General features: G+C 38.1%; 2 protein-coding genes across 5 annotated transcripts in view; one reads left to right on the top strand and one right to left on the bottom strand.

Moving 5' to 3' along the window:
* The window catches only part of LOC117288707, a 68,909-nt gene extending 54,120 nt beyond the window's left edge, over positions 1–14,789 (bottom strand). For 2 of the 3 annotated variants that reach the window (XM_033769561.1, XM_033769564.1), the window contains exons 1-2: positions 14,720–14,789; positions 6,612–6,883 (exon numbers count right to left, since the gene is read on the bottom strand). In XM_033769561.1, coding sequence (XP_033625452.1) covers positions 6,612–6,777 — 166 coding nt within the window. In that variant the 5' untranslated portion in view covers positions 6,778–6,883; positions 14,720–14,789. The other variant, XM_033769562.1, reaches the window with a different exon arrangement.
* Positions 14,790–15,177: 388 nt separating this feature from the next.
* LOC117292282 (protein-L-isoaspartate(D-aspartate) O-methyltransferase-like) lies at positions 15,178–22,110 on the top strand. Of its 2 annotated transcripts, XM_033774285.1 has the most exons (10): positions 15,178–15,238; positions 15,601–15,767; positions 16,507–16,617; positions 17,114–17,145; positions 17,452–17,556; positions 18,162–18,282; positions 18,902–18,987; positions 19,545–19,717; positions 20,827–20,907; positions 21,216–22,110. In XM_033774285.1, the coding sequence occupies exons 1-9, from the start codon at positions 15,216–15,218 to the stop codon at positions 20,897–20,899; spliced, it is 891 nt and encodes a 296-aa protein (XP_033630176.1). In that variant the 5' UTR covers positions 15,178–15,215; the 3' UTR covers positions 20,900–20,907; positions 21,216–22,110. The 2 variants fall into 2 exon arrangements, with proteins under 2 accessions (XP_033630176.1, XP_033630184.1); XM_033774293.1 differs by lacking the exon at positions 20,827–20,907.
* The last annotated feature ends 758 nt before the right edge of the window (positions 22,111–22,868 follow it).

The raw sequence follows: 22,868 nt of genomic DNA, 5'->3' as shown, positions 1-22,868 counted from the left end.
GTCAGCAGGCCTTTAAAAATTTGCAATATCATACAAATTTGTGTGCATCATTCTAAAAGCGAAGTAGATCATAGCTCAACTTCCAACAGCATACTTGTCCCATTTCCAAGGACATACATTTACTGATTTATACACACATGAGTTGAGTTTCCCAAAAACATTCCAGGATCCCAAGCAATCAATACCGTCTTTACTCTGAGAAGTAATAATAATAATAATAATAATAATAATAATAATAATACTAAACATTTATATAGCGCCAAATCCATTAAAAATGCTCCCAGGCGCTTTACAGTAAACAGAATTTTCTTGCAGTGTGTGGAGTCAGTCATTTTGTTGAAAACAGTTTCTGTTGTTGTAGATTACCGATTTTGTTCTACATGCCAGGTTAGGCCTACCATTTTCAACAACTATCCAATGGAGTCATTTCAAAAGTCCTTCACTAGCTCATATGCTCTAGAGACACTTTTCACAAATGAACTACCCATATTGGGAGAGAAATTTTACTGTTCCTTTGATGTTTAAACAAGCATTTGGGCTTGGCGAGTGGACTACTGTTAAGATTTTTTTTTTTATACCAAACCCCCTTCGTAGAAAAAGTTAACAATTATTTAAAGGTAAGGTGAAGAGTGGAAACAGGAAATTATGAACTAACAATTACCTGAACTCACTCCGCTCGATCAATAAAAAACAGAGTCATTTTAAACAAAGCGTTCATTGCCAGAAGCAAGGTCTCATTGATTGTTTCCTATCGCAAAGAGACAAAACCAAATGAAGACGATTCCGTCCTGGTTCAGGTGAGGGTCATTCAGAAAGTACATCTACCCTCAAGATCTAGATTTCAGCGAACCAAGACAAAGCTCTTTCCCGGAATTGTCGGACACTCCAAGTTATCAATAATGTATCTTGTACATTGTGCTCTGTTAATTCAGCTTTCAATTATAGAAAAGTAACGCCTTCCAAGTCAACATAATTGAATTCATCCTCAATTACTCTTTTATGCGACCGAAATGTAATGTAGGAAAGTACACAGCTAAGCAAAATCTTAACAGCTTTACAATTTTAACTCCAGGCTAGAAAAACAGGTACAAGTCAAATAGTAATTTGAGAACATGTTGTATGTCGAGCATACAAAACATGAAAATTCAATTCCCAATTCATACCAACAATGACAGCGACAACAACAACAACAACCACCAATCAATACAAGGCATGCGACTAATTTCGTACTGTCTGAAGCTTGATGTAAATGATAAAAATACAGTCAACTGTCTCTCCTCAACAGTGCCTGTAAACCTAACTGACAATTAATTGACAAGTAGATCTACATTTCACCAACTTAGGTGTTCTTATTATTAGATAAAAGGTCATTTTTAACGAGGCACACAGAGTTAACTATAATGAACTAAAATGAACTTACACTTACAGAGTCTAACGTTAAACAAATTTCTCGGAAGATTCCCACTGTATGCTAACGTTCCTCTCACGCATCCAATTCCAAAAGCCAAACCGACAGGCCCCTTCTAGGAAATGTCACGTTCCCCTCAGGATAAACCCAACGACTCCACAGCGGTTAGCGTAACTAATGAGCATTGATTCGGGGGATCTCCGTCCCGTTCATTAGAGGACACCAGGCTTTGTGTCCTCTTCAAGTTTCTGGATGTGACCCAAACACAACTTAAGCCTAATCCTATCATCAATTATTCAATTATAAACACTTTCAATGAAATGTCCTCGTAAGTCAGATAAGAAGTATGTTTACAGTACATTAGCCTATTTTTCCCCCATTAGAAGTTTGCTTTCATTGTTAACACTTGAATCAAAATACCAGTTCAAACATTTTGTCAAATCATGCATATTCAATGCAGTTATGGACTTTCATTGAAGGCAACCTTTTTTTGTAGTCATGCCGAATAGTTGCTTATATCACAAGTAATACATGAAGGTTCACACACTTTTGCCCTGCATGTGAGGATTGAATTTCAAAAACTACTCACTAAATTCTTTAAAATGACTTAAAAGTACATCATGGCTGAAAGACTTTGAAATCAAATAGTTTTGTTTACTTGAAATGAATAACTTGAATAACTAAGTAAGCTTTATTTCAACTCTTAGTCTTTATATTTTGAATTTCTATAATTATTGTAAACATCTAAACAAGGATCTACTAAAGATTAACAACAAATCCTTTACTACAATCACTCCTCAAAAAGTCTACCCATGATGAAGAAAAAAAACTCCTCTGATTTCTGCGATTGTTTTTTTGACTTTGTCACTCACTCACCAGGAACCTGTTCTCTGTCTTCCTCCAACCTCTTCTTGGTGGACCCACCACGAGAACCACAACCATAACAATTCCCCATTGTTGACTGATGACAATCGCCACTGGCAACCACAGTGGGAGGGTTATTATCTCTATTGACATTAATGTGCTTCAGTAACACTTTCAGGTTGGCAAACTTTGCATACTGCAGCATCTTGCTCGAAGAAGCGGTGTCCAACAAGTCCTCAGAAAACCTCCTCCTCGTAACATCCCAAAACCGATTCTGTGGAGTCCTATATTTGGCTTCCAGTTCGGTCCCCACTCTCTGATGACACATTCCCCCTCCCAGGGTCGTCTTCCTGACTAACTCAGCCAACCGGACGGTTACAAATCCAATCCCAATCCCTAATGCTATGGAAACGGAACCCGTAAACTTGATCTTGTCAACTCGGCTTGAGGTGATTGGTACCCAGGTCATGTCTTATGATGATTAATACAGGAAGAGTAGGTTTATCAAATCAAAGCACAATAAAGAGAGGGCAAAAGAAAAATACGACCGTGATCTAGTTTGCTGTCTTTCTAATTAATTATGATTACATTAATTAATGTTGGCATTTTGGAATTTCCTATAGGAAATACCTTCATACCAAGTTCTGAGAACATTCAATCATACAAGTGTGTACCTATAAATGTGATTGGAGGGAGACAACTTTTCATATTGGGCTCCAAAATACAAAATCTTTTTTCACCAACATGAACTGCCTGGCTTCCAGGATATTCAAACCAAAGCCAATAATGTGCACAAACTTTAATATAATGCACAAATGATAACCTTTCAGAGCTCACTAGGCCTGAAACTACCCAATCGACCACTGGCCACAGTCCAGTAAGTTTAGCACTAGAGGCCTAAAACCCCCAAGACTAAAAAAAGTCCAAAAGTCTATACTGTTTTATTCCCAAAACACATACTTTTGAAGGAAACACATACTTTTGAAGATTTATGAAAAACAAATGCATACTAGCTTTTAGTGCTTTTCTATAGACCCCTTGCATGTAATGTAGTCAATGAAAACCTTTAATAGGCTAAGAAAGATGTGCGCGCCGCATACACACTTCCGTTGTTTTACCCCAGTGATGGAGGCCAATGCAAGAGGTCTGTTCCAAATTAAGTTCAACAAATATTAAAAAGAAATTTTTTTAAAGGCCTTAAGAAAACAAAATTGAACCGGTGAAAGTTCCGGACAAGAAACTGTGCTCTCTAGTGGATATGATGCTCGTGACCAATGCAACAGGTTCTGCTCTAGAGTGACTCAAAGGTTCGTGTTCAACTTGAATACAATCTGTTAAGAAACAACTAAAAAGGGCAAGATCACATAGCTATCACAGAACTATCCGCTTTTTATCTTGATTTTTGGGGGTTGAACAAAGAATTGACTAGAGTGGGATTTGAACCAACGACATCCGGATTAACGTGCTGACGCTCTAATAACTGAGCTATCTAGCCCACTTTTAATCTTGAAAGTTTACTCTGAGTAAAACTGATTTTAATATTATGAAAAGCAATTCCACCTGCAGTGCAGATAACTTCTTCCTAAATAAATTAAGAACATGGAAGCTTGTTGTGTCAACAATGTGAGCAGGCGAGTCCAACTTTTAGAAGTTACATGTAGTTTGCCAAATTTTCCACAAAATGTTTCAGCAAAAGACAACTTAAAATTTAAGCTACTTTGATTCAGTAATACTGAGAGTCCAAGAGGGGAAAGCGCATGTAATACTAGAGGAAATCTGTAAAACCTTTGGTCAGCTTCGATTTCATCAGTGGGATAACACTAACACTAACAGAGACTCACATAGTATCAAATGTTCCAATCCTTTTATCATGATGGAGCCATGATATTCAATACATTATGAAACGGCTGTTACCAATCAATGTTCTGAATGTGCTAAGAGAGATAAACAATCGTCAAGTTACATGTAGGAGGCTATAATTCAGAGTCAAAACATTCACTTAAGACTGTATCATGAATCACCAGCAAATAATATAAAGGCAAAGCTCCTTTCCAAATGTACTTTCTATTAGGTGTGGCTTTCAAACTTCTAAATATATTTTAACCAACACTATAAGAACGACTGAAGACCATCTATCTTATAAATTAATTAATTGTTTAAGGAGTCATACATGATGCATATTAAAGTACGTACTTGGCACATTGACGTACATGTACATTTGAACACACTTACTTTTTAACAAAATGTGCTAATCAATACGAGGTTTCCTCCTACTAAAGTGAGAAATGAAATGCTCAAGTTTGCACGAAATCATGGTGAGTGATAAGAGTCCTAAATAGTATTGTAATGCTGAGGCATTACAATACTAATTAGAGCATGATTAGAGTGATGATGTACAGCACAGTGTTCATAATATAAGCTGCACCCTTGGGATGGTACAGGGGGGAACACTTGCTGGGTTCAAGGGTAACTTAGCTCACCCCACTAGGGTCTCATCCACTCTGTAATTTCATATTCGTCACCGTCCTTGGAACAAGTATACAGATCAGACAAGTGGGTTGGACAATGAACTAAAAACACCATAGCAATACCATAGCCAATTAATTTTGTACAAAGTTGTTCTGCTCTAACAAATCCAGTCTTAGGAAAACAAGTGACCAAGCAAGTAGTTTTGCAGACATTTAAATTTAGCTTGTCAATGGCTCATTCAAAGCGTGTACTATTTCCATCTGTGTATTTTTGTCATGATGACTTTTTTTGATACTGTCACTAGACTTCTATTTCAGCACTTACCACCACAAGCTGATGCTGGATTTAAGAGTTAAACAGAACCCAGGACAGCTGACCCAAGGTCCTCAGGAAGCATCATCCGTTGTGTTTTTCTTTTTAGTAAAAATATCCTTCCGTTTTCTGCTGACCACATCCCAAAATGACCATGATATATGAGATCTCAGAGCATTACTGACTATAAAAACAAGACTTAATGCGAGCAGGGAACACTTTAGATCAATCAGGTAAACAGAAATAGCAGATAATAAATATTAAAAATAGAGTTGAAGTTCTAGTTGAAAAACTTCCGACTCTGCCTTTATGACATTCGTCTGTTCCATTGTGGGCTTATCGTCAATATCATTAAATAAACGAATCATGAGGGTGCGCTGGGGGTCGTGAAAGAGGTCAGTGGCGCCTGTGACCGGCAACCAGTGATTGCTTCCATCGTGTCTAGGGGTGAGAACCACAATTGATATAAACCTTGTGTATTATACATTCATAAGAATTCCAGAATCAAATATAGCGTGTAATGTACAGAAAGTTTGATCTGTGATCTATTTCTTGGCTTAAATTGGGGCTCTGATTTAATGTACACAAAGTGAAAAGGCAGACATTTGTAACTTTTTGGGGGATGAATAAATGCAATGCTGTCCATGCCAACATAACCACACATAACTGAACAGTTTGTATTCAAACAATTGACAGTGAACATGGCACTACTAGTGCCTATATGTACATTTAGGGCATAGGCATACATGTAACCACGTAACCCGCATACGTTCATGTTATGTTTGAATATTGTATGTTTTTAGTAGGAATAAACCCAAACTCAGAGACCAAGGAATTTCAGTTACTTTTGATGAGAATATGGAAATGTTATCTCTTGTTAAAAAACATCCCAATGTAATATTTCCTGGTATAAATACAGTACACCGAACCTACTGACAGGTATCGAAAATAATAATATAAACACCCTGATAAACTCAAGATTCTACATTATAACACTGTACAATAAATACCATTAACATTTTATGTGCCTTGATGACTGTATGCATAACACAGATCTTAAAACAACAAAGGGCTCCATCAACATTCTCCAGTTGGGTCATGTCCATACCAGCATCATTCAGTTTAGTGCGAAGGATGGCTTTACCACTAGGGAGGGAGGGGGGGGGGGTGAACTCGAGATGCAAATTTATTCCTTTTAGTTATGGTTTCAGTTTTGGTCCCATAATACAGTTGGACTGTGTATGATGTATATCACCTGATATAAACTTTATAATTGTTTCAATATTTGTGTAGGTCAAGAGAAGAGTCACAGAGGCAATGCATGAAAACTGAAATACAACCACAAAGCTAATTATAAAAGTATTTATGAACAAGGTGTTTTTTTTTTAAAGTTTGCTTCTTTGAAAAAAAGGAAAGGTTATTTACTAAGCAAGCACTCAATGTTCATCCCACTCTCAAATACGACAGCTGTCAGCTTAAATTTTATTTCAATTGTAACACAATTTGACGGACAACCTTCATCAAGAATGAACAAATAAATAAACTTCACAAGACAAACCTTTTTTACTCTCAGGCTTGTCCGTTGACACCAGGGATGCCCTTGAAGTAATAAAGACAGCTGTGCCGTCCTCCATCTCAGCTACAGTACACATCGTCCCCGCCCCTGCTGTCAGGCTCTCTTGGCCTCTGTCATCACCTTGATCGCAACCATCCCTATCCTCCATAGCTCAACCCCACAAATCCCAAGTTACATCAGTAGAGTCCAGATTTGTCGAGTAGCGGGCATTTGAGACGCAGCGGGTGTTTCTCAAGGCATGGTGAAACCACAACCTGCAAGGAGGAAGATACATTTTTATTGTACAGGGTGTTGTTATACTGGTGACAAAATTGAAACTGATAACCTAAACTGTTTTTATGGCGTTGCTGAGGCTGATCTTGATTTAAAGGGACAATGCAGCTTCATGGGGATGCTTGGAATCTTACTTCCTGTATGATTTAACAAAGCCTTAAAAGTTTTCAAGTGTTCCCAACCAAGGTGCATATAATACAAATGAATATGGCCTTCTACGAATCAATATTTAATGATGTTGAGGTAAGAGGCATAAGCATTAGGCAACTATTACATGTTTGCCTCAGTAAATTGGCAAGGGACTATTTACTCTGTTTGCTTTCTGTAATTGATTGAAAGGCAGTCCTGCATAATGCAGGGTTAAGCATTGTATACAATGGCTGACTATAACGGAACGTTACAGAATTGGTAAGAAACAAAAATCGTGAAGATCACAGATTTACATAAAACTTACACGGTCTAATGACACAAATGAATGATGATGATAGTTGAAAACATCCCTTGAAATATTTCTGTCTGAAATTTCATATTTGATGACAAAATAATCTAACTTCGCGTTTGGAGTTTGTCGCTCAGTGAGCGTTTTATTCATTTTTATTTAGGCATCGATGCAATGCAAAATTTGTAATCTGGTTATTCACTATTCTCTCGTGACCCAGATGGCCGATCGATCTAAAACTTCTACAAGTTTGTCAGTTTATGTATGTGGTGGATTACATGAAGTGCTTACACTGCCAGCAACTGTTTTGTTAGCAAAAACCAATTCTGTAATGTTCCTTTTACACACAAGTTGTACAGGCCACTTATAATTTCTTTCCGCAGTGTATGTACACAGTCTGATTTGAGCAACACTAAAAAATAAAAAATATATGATAATTAATTATGAGAATGAAAACTACCTCCCAGAAAAACAACAAGTTTTGAATGCTTCCAATGCTTTCAGAAAACTTCCCCAGCAAAGCAAAACCACTTATGGATACTAGTTTCCAATACTTATAGTTTCCTATACTTTAAACAAGTTTGTTTATAAACTTTGAAGCTAAAAGCTGAAAACATGCTCACATGGTTCAAAAAGAGTACTCAGGGCCTGTAGATGAAAATATGCACCACTTTCAAGAACACACAAATTTGACACCAATGTGAAAATAAACAGCAACAGGGTCAAAAGGGTTCAAGTTCATTTTTGTGAGTTTGGACAAATTCCAAATATTTACATTTGAACGACTTTTCGGGTCCAACAACCCTATTCTTTACAACCAGTTTAGAGCTCATAATAAACAAACTGCTGAAAAACTATCTGAAGGTATCTAGATTAGTTGCAATGTGGTTGACTTGGGCCATAATTTGTTTATCTCAACTAATGAATTCATGGATGGCAGACATTTCTTAAAAACTTGGTATAAACATTTTAAAAATAAGTGTAAAAAGGATCAAGGTGGTGACTCGGACGTAGTACTCAAAATGATTGATTTGTTTTCATTCTCAATGTACTACATGTATTGGCCGGGTGTTTTTTTAGCTGCAACTTTTATTCAGTAGTTCAGGAACAACATAATAATTGTAATATATTTCCTGGTTCAGAGTATGACTTCCTTTATTTGACATCAAGAGCAATGGGAGACTTTCTGGGACGATAGAGGGCAGCAGACTTACCGGGTAAATCCATTGTTCTCAGAATTATGCGCATGTTCAGAACTACGTAAACAATGGAAATTTACCCGGTATGTCTGCTGCCGCCTAGCGTTGGAAAGTCTCCTATTGTATTAATGCTTCCACTTGTGTAGTTCAATTACATGTACTATTAGGGTCATGTCACAGTCACACAAGGCAATCTACAGGAGGCAACCAGTTCCAGGCAATCTCCAAGAAGAGAATTTTAACAAAGTTTTTGAGAAAGAGTTAATTTCTCACACTAAAACACTTCAGGCCAGAAGCCTTTTATTAGGCATCTGAAAGCACACATGTGTGCCACAAGGGTGTTTTTTCTGGCATTATTCTCTTACTACTTCTATTAATAACCATGGTACTGGTACCCCCATGCTAAAACCAATTGAGTCAAAGTGTTCACCTATTTGTTATTTAATGCATTTTATGTTGGGATACATCAAGTGAGAATACTGGTCTTTGACAATTACCAAACGTGTCCAGTGCCTTTAAACCATTTTAGTCATGACTGAGTAACAGCGGAGGCGTTACATTATTAAGCCCAGCCATCTGTATCTCTCACACCATGACAACAATAATAAATTATGAAACTCATCAGCCTATAATGTAACTCATTCTAAAAGCTTGAACCAAACCCATCCAACAAATTCATGTATTACAAAATATGATTCAGAAGTAAAAACACTGCCTCCTTTGAATCAATCATCAATGGAGCAGACTAAGTCCAATCCATTGTCGCTGAGGAATCTTTTCCACAAGTTGAGCAGAGCGCATCTTCGATCTCACACAGAATACCAAAGATCGAAAGGCCAAATAGGAGAATGCCACATCTCCACAGTCAAGTCGTCACAGCAGTGATCGGACACAGCAGTTGGTTAGGGTCTTAGCAGCTGTTCATGCAAGAACAGACCTCTATTTCCGGCAGTGACTGTGAAAGCTACTGGGTTTGCGTAGCTTAACAGTTAAAGAGCTTTTGTAATTACACTTTACGAACTCCTGCTGTGACCTGGTTTTTAGTACAAATTTATATTAAAATACTCACTTAATAACAATGAATCCCCATCTTCAGAATAATGATCGGTTTGTGTATAATATATCCTACTACTGCATTCGATGCCCCCATGCAGAAAACCAGAAAGTTGGTGCTATCATAAAGAAAGGACATCCTTTTCTGTGATGCTACTGCTGTATGATGGTGCAATCAAGTAAATTTAGTGCCAACTGAGATTTTACATGGGTCACACCATGGATGGTCACACTCTCCAGATCATTGGTGGGATTGCATGCACAAAAGGGCAGGTGACAAGTTAATCTCCAGTAGGGGACATGCACTAAAAGCATAGAGAAAAGGTAGTGGGATCAAGTGGTAGAAATGTCAACAGGTCAGTTCAGTTCTCTCATTTGTGAGGCTTTCTCTGTGGTTCTGTAAACAGAATTTAGCTGCCCAAATGTGTTGTGACACCTCTTTGCTGGGCTTTGCACAAGACAGCAAGAATTGATAGGCTTGGTTTAAAGGGACGAGTTGTGTGTCAGATAATTGCTTTTCATCATTGAAAAGCAAAATTAGATTCAAACCTGGCAAGGTACGCATGTTCTTAAAGTGTGAACTTTGTAGTTTTGCAACAAATCCAACCTGATTCATATCCTGTGCCAAATGTCTGTCTTTACTCTTTACTCTTTACTGCGTCTAACTGTAATGAAAGTTTTTTTGACAAGTTCAACATCTGTCCTGTGAAACACAAGTACAAATCTCAACCTTCCCACATGGTGCAGATTATTACAAGAGACAACAATTCAGACAGAGACTGGTCCTTGCTCTATGATCTGTGTGTACAGCACATCCATCTACGTATTCTAGGCTTCTTGTTATGGTCAGTAGTAGCTGCATCTAGCAATAGCAGCATCGAAATTGGTTTCCTTCGTCCATGTTTTATAGTGTCCAGAGATGATTTTCCTTGTATAGCAGAGCAAACTGCAACACAAAATGTATCACTTGCTACTCAATTATTAGCATTCAGTGTGAACACAACACATTTGCTAAATATTTTGCTAAGCACAATAGCTGGATAAAATCCCTGGTATCATAAATAGAGCAAATCTTGCTTGATGGACTCCAATCTATATTGCTATAAGCTCAACCCAGAGCCTTCGCAGCTTCACACCCAATTCTTGTAAGGCCTCAGATTGTAAGGCCTCATGAAATGGCAACTTGTTTTCACATCCACTTGTAGAGCTAGAGGGTGGTGTGGGTGTATACACATAAAGGGTGCGTTCGTTAAACTTCCCCGGGTCGACCCCGGTGTGTGGCGTTTTTTTTTTCCCAGGACGAAAGTGTGCAGATAATTACCCATGGTTTTCCTGGAAAAAAAAAAACGCCACACACCGGGGTCTACCCAGGGGAGCTAAACGAACGCACCCACTGTGAATTAGTGTGATACACATGTTCAGTCTACTGAAACCATTTGGTCCCCTTCATATCTGTGCACAGGATAGAGCAAGGACTGGTCCTTGCTCTATGATCTGTGTGTACAGCACATCCATCTACGTATTCTAGGCTTCTTGTTATGGTCAGTGCTTGCTTTATGGTCGGTAGATATGAGGGTCAGAGCCTTTTGAAATGTCTCGGTCCAAATACTCTTCTTCATGTCCGGACAATTACCGCCTACCATCCACAGGTGCTGGTTGACAATTGTCAATACCCAGACAATTATTACAATGGGTTTTTTACCAATTACAGCTCAGTATTATGTAATTCACAGACAGTCCAAGCAATTCATCCGAATACAAAATGTGGATAATAACCACGCAATCAGTTGTAAACCCACGCTTCGCTCGCGCTACCCTAAATGCATTTTAATTATTTCCAATAAAATGGCGAGTTAAATCTCAAACAAGAATATTGTGCAATAATAATACAATATATTTATATTGTGCATAATGCAGGAGCCTTAATGTAGGACTGAACAATCAAACAATATCATGTAGCCTACAATACAAATTGTACATGTATGCTTCTGGTATAAACTAAAATAATTTTTGTCAATTAGGCTATTGTCAATGTGTTTTAGTTTTCAGTGCAATAGGGCCTTCTTGTAACTTGGGACTTAAAGGGTTATGGCATTCTGAAGTTACATGTAGTATTAAAAAAAAAAACTATTTGATTAGTTTTGAGTCATCAAAATGTATTACAGATGTATGTAATTTCCTGTTGAGGCAGTTTGTTTAATTGAATATTATTCAAATGAGTCTGGCTTGATATTCATCTACATTTAGTAATTTTGACAATGACTTCTCTTCAGAGTAAATGAACAAAGTAAAACCTCAAATGAGAGAAAAACTTCTCCTGCAAGTTGGCTGTCAAATCATCAACCAGTTCGCTTCAGGATGAAACAAACCATTTCCAAATGTTAATAGCTGGTATTTGTTTTAACTGATTGTGTTTCTAATGCAAAATCGGTTGGAAAGTTGTTATGTAACGGCCAATCATCAACATATTCCCGGTTCATTTCATTTTAAACATCAAGAAGTACACCACCAGGGAAAGTCGCATCCCCTTGATAAGGTGATTTCTCTTCTGCTGCTTCCTAGGTCATACAACAAACTTGGGTGTGGTCCCTGATCATTCATCAGTTAAAAGGTTAAATGGCTTCTGCCTGGCAGCCCCAAACAATATGGACAAAATATAATGGAGACCACCATCATAGGGCTAGATAGCGCCTAAATGGCAGAGCAATGGCATATAATTTAAGTCTGGAGGTTGCTGTCAATTTTTTCTTTGAGCAACCCAAAATTATAAATTTACCAAGTCGTTTGACCTTGCTCTGTGGAATTTTAATTCTCTCACCAAATATTTACAATTCTTCCTATTTTTTCACGCCAACAAACCTTATTTGAATGGTCCTGGTTTATTCAGAGAATCAGTGGCCAGATTGGGGTGTGATCCTGCTAAGTATTTCTCCACTAAGAACCACGCTCAGACTCTTTAGATTTGAGTGTATACACGTGTCTAGACTGGACCACACAATAGCTGGAGCCACCATAGAAAAGGACTGCATGGACACATGCATACACAGACACCTTTAAATGTGATTGCTTCCCTTTCAAAATGATATCATCTGAATTTAATAGTGTGCAAATTATCTACTCACTATGGTAGTTATTGATGAAACTGTCAACAGGCATGCTGAATTACAGCATTAACCTTCCTTTATTGTACCAGTAAGGTCAAAATACTGGCGAGAAAAAAAAATACAATTTATAACTCAAATAAGAAGAAGGATAATGTGTTAGGGGACCATTGGGCAATAATCCATCTTCCAAATATTCTTGGCTTTACTCAAGAAGAGGGAGGCAAACTGTTGCTGTCTTAAACTTACAGGCAGTGGACACTATTGGTAATTACTCAAAAGATTATTCTCATAAAACCTTTCTTGATAAAGAGTAATGGGGAGAGGTTGATGGTATAAAACATTGTGAGAAACACCTCCCTCTGAAGTGACATAGTTTTCGAGAAAGAAGTAATTTTCCCAGAATTTGATTTCGAGACCTCAGATTTAGAATATGAGGTCTCGAAATCAAGCATCTGAAAGCACACAACTTCGTGTGACCATGGTGCGACAAAGGTGTTTTTTCTTTCATTAATATCTTGCAACTTCGACGACCCATTGAGCTCAAATTTGCACCAACTGTGAAGACTAGTCTTTGACAATTACCAATAGTGTCAAGTGTCTTTAAAAGTAGTTGGCTCATTTCTCTGTTTCCGATAACAATTTCTATTTGTAGTTCCATACAATTTGATCTAGTAAATTTGTACACCCTTCAGTTCCTGAGTAGACTCTCTCATTATAGTACTTTCTTCTCTGTACCTTGTGTATACAAATCACAAGCAAGCATTTTTTTGAAAGAAACATTTCATGGCCTAATCAATACAACATTTGTCACATGCCTCCCACTGAGCCACATAAAATCATACATAATTTCATTATTACAAGAGCCATATTAACTAGGACTGGAATGCGAGTCCTGATGAGGCAAGGCCAAAAAGATCTGCAGCTATAATAATATCAAATTATATTCCTCACACAGTATCCGGCGGCCATTAGACTTAGCAATTACTGTAGTTGCGATAACGTAGTCCTCCCGAAGAATCGCAACTATAATTACTGTAGCTGTTTCACTATAGGGCCAACCACTAGTCAAGCCTTAAAATTAATTTGCTATGATTTGATTATTTTATGATAATTAAAAAATGAATTCATTTATAAATTAAATAAAATATTACGATTGTTGCACCTACAGGATGCTCAGATAAATATTGTTTGGTTTTAAAATCATGCATTCTTAATTTTGAATCAATGTGAATCGTCATGAATGAGTCTAGTTGCGATAACGTAACCCTCCTCCTGGCGGCCGTCGGGAGGAGGGTTACGTTATCGCAACTAGAATGAGTCACACATATCTAGCTGTGAAATGGATGTCATAAAATGACTATGACTATGAGGACTTATGTGTAGACGACAAACAAATGAGTATTGAGTATTTAGAATCACGAACATAACTGAACCAGACACCTTGGTAATAATGATTGTTAGCTAGCATTTTTGTTTGCCTCTCTTTTTCGTACCACGGAATGCTCTTACTTAGTAGTCTTTATTATTTTTTTTTAGGACCGGTTTCCCAGGTCCCATGGCCCAGCTAGCTCAACCAAAAGCATCAGATACATTTTATAAATCTAGCTACAATGGAAATTAAATAATAAATAAATAAAGCATCTCTTTGACTTTGTGAAATGAAAGTAAAAAAGGGTATTCAGCAACGCCCCCCCCCCCCAATATTCTGACTCGTGAGCTCGTGAGTGTCGTTTCTCGTTTGCGTCCGCTGTCAGGAATGACCCTGCTAGAGAATATAAAAAGACAGTCCAACTGCAAGCATGGAGGATGGAGAGAAGACCTCCTGTACAATCGAAGTGTTCACTCGATACAAATTACAATTGGTATGAAACCAAAAACCCCAACTAACCCCTAAGCCCAACCAAGGCAAGCAAAAATCTTACCAAGTTTCCACAGAACACTGAGGTCCTCTAAAGATAGCACCACAGATGAGTAATATGTGACCATGACATTGAAGCTGTCTAAGACAATTCGTCAACCTACCTCTCATCAGCTGACAAAACCATCTAACGTTTTATAAATGCTGTGACATTTTCCTCTCCCACATCCAGTCTGCTCACATATTTATTTATTTTCTGAACACACTTTTTGTTCTCGTCGTCGTGTTTTTGCAGAGTGCAGTCGGGCGCCACCACGCGACGACCAGACGCGTCACACGCTCGCATTTGTTCACGTTGTATTCTATTTTTATCCACTCTGGGGACACACCATAGTTCACGAGGGGTTACTTTTTTTGTGTATTTCCGATTAAAACACGAGGGAGTTATTTTTGTATTAAAATAAATGTATGTATTAATTTAAACACATTGTTTGTCCATCAGCAAATAAAAACAATCTCACACTAGGTTCTTTTCGAAAACAACCTATTTTTTGACAGCAAATCATAATAATAGACCACTTTTTACCCCCCTTCCTTAAAACCATTTACGTGTCAAATCAAGTTTCACCCTTTTTAGAGTCAACACTGCGAGAATGCACAATGGTGTTGTTAAAAAGGCAAAGGTAATCTGTTTATTGTTTTAAGACAAGTGTAAAATGGTATGAACTATTTAAAAACTCATCCGTTATTGTTTGTGTATCACCATTTCATTCCCTTTTCACAAAATTGTTGTAATATTCCTGTTACAGTTCGTTCGTTTCCTTGCTTTTGCTGGTTAGTTTGTCCATGGTTTGTCGTTGACACATTTATTGATAAGGCACGACTATTTATTATTTTTAGAAGGGATGGTCGCATGAACTCTCTATCCAAAACTCAATTTTTACATATAAATAAGTGAAAATAAAGCTTCTATTTGTTATTTCACTCTGTAACCTAATTAAATATCTATACATATAAATATTTTGTTTTACATTTGATTTTGCAGAACATATTTTAATCTAGGCATTCCCATTTGTGACAGTGGGCGATTCTATTTTGTCGCCGTGACCTTTGTTGTGGTTTATTTTTCGATGGGGGCGCCATTTTCACGATCAGCAATGGCGTGGCGATCCAGTGGAACAACACACGAAGAGCTTGTTTACAAGCTCAAACGTGAGTTATCGCTTGTTCTATTTTAAGCATTTAAAAATGCATAATTTGAAAGTTGTTCGTATGTTATAGTTGATCAAGTCGATGTATTGAGATTTGATTGACCAATGCTTTGCTTGTCTTGCTTGACCTGCTCTGACTGAACATGTTGTGTTGTGACCCCCAATCCACACCCAACCCGCTGTCACCCTTTCACATCACCACAACATTTAGCCCCATAAATTGGTCCAGTCCACTCCGTAACCTTGGCCCCAGCACCACTGAAACCTTTCGCTTCCTTGAAAAACCATCTGCAACGTTCTGCATCATGAAACTTACCCATCTAATGCTTCAGAAGTTGCAGATAGCACTACACTTGGAATTGTTTAAAAAAATAGGTATCACAGATTTTTAGTAAAAATCAAGTGAATTTTGCGTGTGAATTTTCTCAACTAACGCTCTTTTACCGCTAATGCCGATATGCCGATTGTCCCCCGACCGTGCCTACAATTCAGTGTTAGTGAAACAGTTGTTGGCTGGTCAGTGGGCCACCAAAAGACTTCACAAAATTCCCTCTTGCCATGGTTTATCATTTTTCAACCCCAATCCAATTCGAACCTACACTCCTTCTTCAATGTTCAACATGTTTCTAACTTGCTTGAGATAAGCAGATATAAAGAAAGTCAAAGAAGTTTGATGTTGTGCTGGCAGAAGTTCAAAGAAGTTTCAACTTACCTTCAGAATATTTCCCCTTCATTCATAGAGCATGGAATCATTAAGACGGACAGTGTACACAATGCGATGAAACAGGTAGATAGGAAGAACTACAGCAAGACCAAGTCAGATCCTTATGCAGATTCCCCTCAAGGAATTGGTGAGTGACTCAAGTTCCCAGGCTCCCCTCTCATCTAGGGAGTGCTGTGTCATGCTGGTGTCTAGGGTACTGACTAAAAGAAGCTGTCTTGTGTTAACGGATTTCCTTAGTTAGGTCACAGGCCTGATAATTCATGATGCCCCCTGGTGTAGAAATTTACAACTTCCTCACAGGGTGCCCTTTGCCAACAAGAAAATGCCTTGGTGCCCTTTCAAAAACAAAGCATATGCCCTACAGGCCTGAGGTCATCCAGAATCCTTGCCTGATATTGATGGATTCATTGCAGACCACATAATGGCTTGTCAAACCAATATCATAAACTAAGTCCATCATAAGTGTTGAGCTACCATGTACTGTTGGATTTTGTTGGATCCAGGAAGTTGACGTACAGTATGCACTCCTGTAGTAATCAGCGATGATGAGTTGCTCTAATTGAGGTCAAAGAATCACATTCTCTAATCAGGGACTCTTTCCCATCTGCCTTTGTCAAATCCAGGTTATGCTGTTACGATCAGTGCACCTCACATGGTGAGTATCTGCCCCCATTTTCAAATTGAAGTTTTAAAAAAAGGGGTTGTTTTGGAGAGCTAATTATTGTATAATTTTTTACTACCACAAATCAAGCTGACTTTTCCAATAATACTGAGCGAGAGTAGTTTGCACTAGCCTGCTATGCACTCCAACATTGGGAAAATCTAAAACCAATGATTAACATACTATCAATCGTGCTTTCGGAAGCATAAAACTACTGCAATTTTGGTCCTGAAACTTTGGTTTGTTAACTTGTATTCAGTGTTCCCCACACTTTGACTTGTATTAATTCTTCCCCACCAGCATGCACATGCTCTTGAGCTGCTGAAGGATCATTTAGGTGAAGGCAACTCAGCATTAGATGTGGGTTCAGGAAGTGGTTATCTGACAGCTTGTATGGGGTTAATGGTGAGTATTAGTATTGAGCCAATTCCATGGTCGCAATATGTTAACCACATGAATATGATGGTTAACCATAGGAACATGATGTGGTGCGCGATAATTGAGACTTTTCATATTGAGAATTGTGTTTGATAAATGACTGCAGTTCTGACATGTGCTCAAATAGTTTGCGGGAACCCAACTATTAACAACAATAACACTTCCCTGTTGACACATCTTAGCCCAATTTCATGGCTCTGCTTACAGCGGAATTCTGTGCTTACAGCCTACCATGGATCAGTATGTGCTTTTCAAGCGCCATAAATGCAAAATTCCTGGCTGCACTATTTTTAACAATCAAGTGGTGTGTCATAGATAACATCATCAGCACTTGAAGGGCATTTAAAAAACAATACTTAGAAGTGGGTGTGTGCAGGCCTGATACTTCATGGAGGCAACAGAGGCGATTGCCTCCATGCCCCCTGGTCAATGCCTTGGTGCCCTTGAAAAGCTCTAGTAGAAATGTACAATTTTCTACCTCCATGCCTTTACCAAGGAGAAAATGCCTTGGTGCCCTTGCCCTTTCAAAAAGCAAAGCATACAGGCCTGTATGTGTTTTATCTTTTGTGCAGGTTGGTGAGACCGGCCGAGTAATAGGTATCGATCACATTAAGGAGTTAGTTGAGTGGTCAGTCAGCAATGTAGCCAAGGAACATTCAAATCTATTAGACTCTGGTCGTGTCAAGCTTGTCGGTGAGTGCTTTAGGTCTGTGTGTAGGGTGTGTTTTGGCGTCTGTAACCAATAACTGTTTCGGTGATTGGCCGGTTTCATCAATGGCCAATTCAACCAAAATTGCTATTATTGGTTATGATCACAAAGATGCATCCAGTGATACAATTTTGCAGTATCCATGTAAAATAGGCTAATTTAACCACAATGTCAAACACAAATCCAATTCAAATAGAAGTGTTAACGTTTCTACTCCAATAAAAAAAAAAATACAAATTTAAAACTAGACCTAGAGGTACGTCTCTTGAAAACACAACCATCATGTTATTTTGCAACAAAGGAACTTAGTCTTCAAAATTACCAACATTAAACAGTGTTTCTTGTTTTAAAAAATTTGTTTGACCAAGCCAAACTGAGCAAACAACTTGGTTACAATTTGGTCAGAACAGCTGTGTCGTCGCAACTGACCTGGCATGCAAAAACGGTTATCCAATGACCAAAGCTAAAACAGATTTGTGGATGGGGGCACCAAAATTCACCCCAGCAACCTCAACTACCATTTTATCCACCCAAATTCAAAATTTGCTTTTAGCTATATAGCAGTGATTGATTTGTCCTCTTCTTCAAATTCATAACATGCAGTTGGCGATGGAAGGAAGGGTTACCCAGAGGGAGGACCGTATGATGCGATTCATGTAGGTGCAGCAGCTCCTCTACTACCACCAGCTGTAAGTTTAGAATTGATGCTACAAACATATTAGTTGGCAGTGTTGCCATTATCAGCAAACACTCTTACCCAATCTTTTGGAGAGCATTGGGGCAATAAGCAGCAAAAAGAATTCCTGCAAATCCTGAAAAGTCTTTGTTTGAAACAAATAATTCCCGCTGAATAAAAACCTCCAATGTAGGGATTGTTTTAGTATAAATAAACAGTGGGGCAGTAACAAAAACATTTTGTTGAAATTAGTCAAAAATATTTCTAGTGTGGGTTCTCCACATGCACAATCTAGCTCAAGCTGCAAGCCAATTTGCAAAAAAAAAAGCTTGTTGTGCATCTTACTTAAAATTAATTGATTCGTCCTCTAAAACGGGCGCATATCATGGTTCAACAAAATATTGGCTTTGTACTCGGCAGTTCCTGATAAAAATACAAGCTTGTCATAATTTGCCTCTGTTTGTTCGGTTTATGAGTTGCATGCCTGGTATAATCAGTTAAGAGGAAATCTTTAAAACATTGGTATAACTTTTTTTTGCTTTTATTTTGTTGTTTATTTGTCACTGACAGCTTATTGAGCAGTTAAAGCCAGGTGGTCGCCTCATCATCCCAGTGGGTCCCCAAGGCGCCAATCAAATGCTGGAACAATACGACAAAGATCAAGACGGCCGCGTTACAAAGAAGAACTTAATGGGTGTGGTCTACGTGCCACTGACGAGCAAAGAACACCAGTGGCCTGGCAGGTGATATTAAGAGATAATTTTAAAATACTAAACTTACTCAGAACAGACAAAAATCTAAACAATAATTTGATAATTCTTTGTTACTCCAAAGTCTGCAGTAACTGGGCTGGAATTTCAGGGCAGGGCTTGTAGCTTAAACTGTTTATTTTTTGGACCAGAATTTATTTTGTACGGGACCAGAGTCTAAATAAAATCACCAAGCACTCGGAGAAGATCTATTTCATTTATGTGAATGTGCAAGTGTACCTCGATACTCGTGAAAGAGAATTGAAAGATAGTTCTTACATTCACAGTCAACCTTTGTTCACAAAGACATGATGGTATACATAAGACTACTGTGCTTGTCCCATTTTGAGCTTACTAGCCTGACATTAAAGTCACGGGCCTCGGGCCTGTGGTCCAGTGTCAATTTAGAGCCCTGCAAGAAAACTAAAATAATAATGACTGGGCAATAATGACATTGCACGAGATTGGGACGTTGTATGACATTGGTCATTATTAGAGGCATTGTTATAATTGACTCAAGTGTTTCAAGTATAATCGCTTCAAGTCTCTGTTAAAGCTTTAAATTTCTGGACATTGTGTGGGGAAGCAGGGGATACATCTGTTCCAAGCTTTGGTGAGCAAAACATTGTAACATTGCAGTTAGTGTGATTGTGTGAAGGTTGCATGAATACATTGGAGCTTTCAAACCAATTTTTGTAGCTACAATCCCAAATCTTGCTAACTTTAAAAAATAACTGCATTTATAGAGGGATACCCCGTCGGATAAAAGTTGGGACCGTCAAAATTCACTAATACAATGTACGAATACCTATCTAAAGGTCACTATAAAAGAAGTCACACAGTAGTTGGTCATGTCAGTGCACTGAAAATGCTGTGTCTCCTAAAAATAGCAGTTACCTTTGAAATTACAAATCAAGTAAAAATGTCCGGATGTACATACAAGATAAGTATGCGCCGAGATACAGCGTTTCTGCATGGAGCATTTTCATGTGAGGTACAGCATTTGTGTAAAATCAAGATACATCATTTTTGCACTGATGCAACGATTTGGCTACATCTTGATAAAGGACAGCCCTTGGTCCTGATTTCTTTGTTCTTTCCAGACTTATAGAGGCAATCCTGAAGCGGAAAAAGTCTGGAGAGAGCAAAGATGCAGGTCCATCATCCACTAAATGAGACAGAAGGTACGCCTTGGCTCAAGTTATGGCCAAAATGAATAAACGCCATCCTTTCCTTGTGATAAAAGTGTGGAAAACATGTGTAAATTTTCAGGCCTGACATGGGGATACTGCTGTTTAGCTTTCATGTACACATCAAAAACAGTTGGGCAAGATGATGACTAGCAGAAAACCCATTTAGCGAAGGCTGTTGATTAAAACAAAATAACAAGTCTTATTTCTTGCTCCCTTCCCAACCGAACAAATATCTTTTTCAAAGTCGGACTAAGTGTTATTTTTTGTTTTTTCAATTCCAATTTTTTTCTTTCTTACAGGGGCAGACTTGATCTTTGAGACGCTTTTGGAAGGATTCATGACCTGGAGCTTCCGACCTTTGATCTCTGACCCCAAAGCTGCAATTATATTTGGTTTAGTTCTGAAGCCAATTTCTCCAACATGTATAGTGTGCATGGAGTCCTGAAATAGTTCTACATGTACATACACAGGACAGTTTGGCTTCTAAGGCTAAAGAGGCTGTAGTCTTTCCAAATCCTCAATATTTTATCTGCCAAGTTGTGATGAATGTTTTTGCAGTATTTTTTGTTTTTTAATTGTATGAAACACTGTGGAGATTTTTAGAAAGAAGAGACCTCTTTTTGCCTTGGGGACTGAACTTGTCTATGTCTTAAACAACTTTCAGCTGCAAATCCCATTGATGTGTAATAACATAGGTATTATTGTTTGTGTTGTGTACAGACAACTTGGTAATTCCTGTCAAAATGTCTTCAAAATGTCTTTAAAAATATGTGTACACATAATTTCAAAATAATAAAAACAAATAACGTTGTATGAAAACAAAAGCCAATGATAACATGCATCTTGGAAGTGTCCGCATCTGTTCTCATGAAATTTCATCAGGTTGATTGAATGATGTAATAGTTTTAAGCAGCGAAACTCAAGTGAATTTGCTTTTCTACTAGTCCTTTTGACCTTTCACCTCTGTGTAAATACGACAGTGACAGTGGACATTTTTTAGAGCCCCCCATAATTTAAATCTTATTTCTAAGAAGCCACTCACCGGTTTATCATTCAAAGCCGAAGTGGATGATAATGAAAGGTTGGACAATAAGAGACATCAGTGTTATAGCAACGATGGGCGGTGCTGGGCGGGCCTGCCCAGGACTCTCAATTTATGCCCAGCACTCTGAGCAAAATACATGATGCTGCCCAGCACAGATTTTAAATATTGTCCACTTTGCATGGGTCTGAGACACAGATAATAATAATATCAAAGTCTTATATAGTGCACGTATCTACCAAACAAGGTACTCAAGGCACTGGAGTGAGAAAGAACACAATCCAAAGGCCATTCAACTTATTGCCTGGCTTCATGATACAAACAGTTTGGAAACCTGGCCCCACTTAATGAGCAATAATGGGCCATAATTAAACATAAACAATTTTGTTGATCTCCTTGCCCTCGGTAGACTTCCAACAAAACTTGATTGATTGCCCACTACTAAATTTGGTCTAGTTACAACCCTGAGAGGCATAGTACAGGACTGGTATTGAATGAAACGGAAGTTGATGTAACTGATGTCAAAAGTCGGCAAGTTTCAGTTGCGCTGAAGCTGTAATAACTTCCGTCACTTTCACTAAAATGAATTTTCAAATTAATCCAACACGTAAATAAAATTGAGCCTAAAACAGTTTCAAGCTGTGATATAAAACATGAACATTTTAGTTGCTCTTGAATGGAAAGCCCTTGTACTCTTTTCTGCAAACCAATGGTGTTGTATCCTTTGTGAACAGTCAGTTTTGTCATTGACAATGAATTCACACTGCCATCAATTTAAACTTTGCAATGTTATGTGGGGGTTTTTTCTTCAAATATTGATCTATGGTCTGGTCTGTCTAGTGTGCCGACTCAACTCGGTTTACTAGAACAATCGAATTGACATTACCCTTTAGAGACGGTCATTACATGG

The sequence above is a fragment of the Asterias rubens genome, chromosome 1, assembly GCF_902459465.1.
Source record: "Asterias rubens chromosome 1, eAstRub1.3, whole genome shotgun sequence".
Classification (NCBI taxonomy): Eukaryota; Metazoa; Echinodermata; class Asteroidea; order Forcipulatida; family Asteriidae; genus Asterias; species Asterias rubens.
Note: the sequence above shows the minus strand (reverse complement) of the source record. Positions and strands in the feature narration are given on the sequence as shown.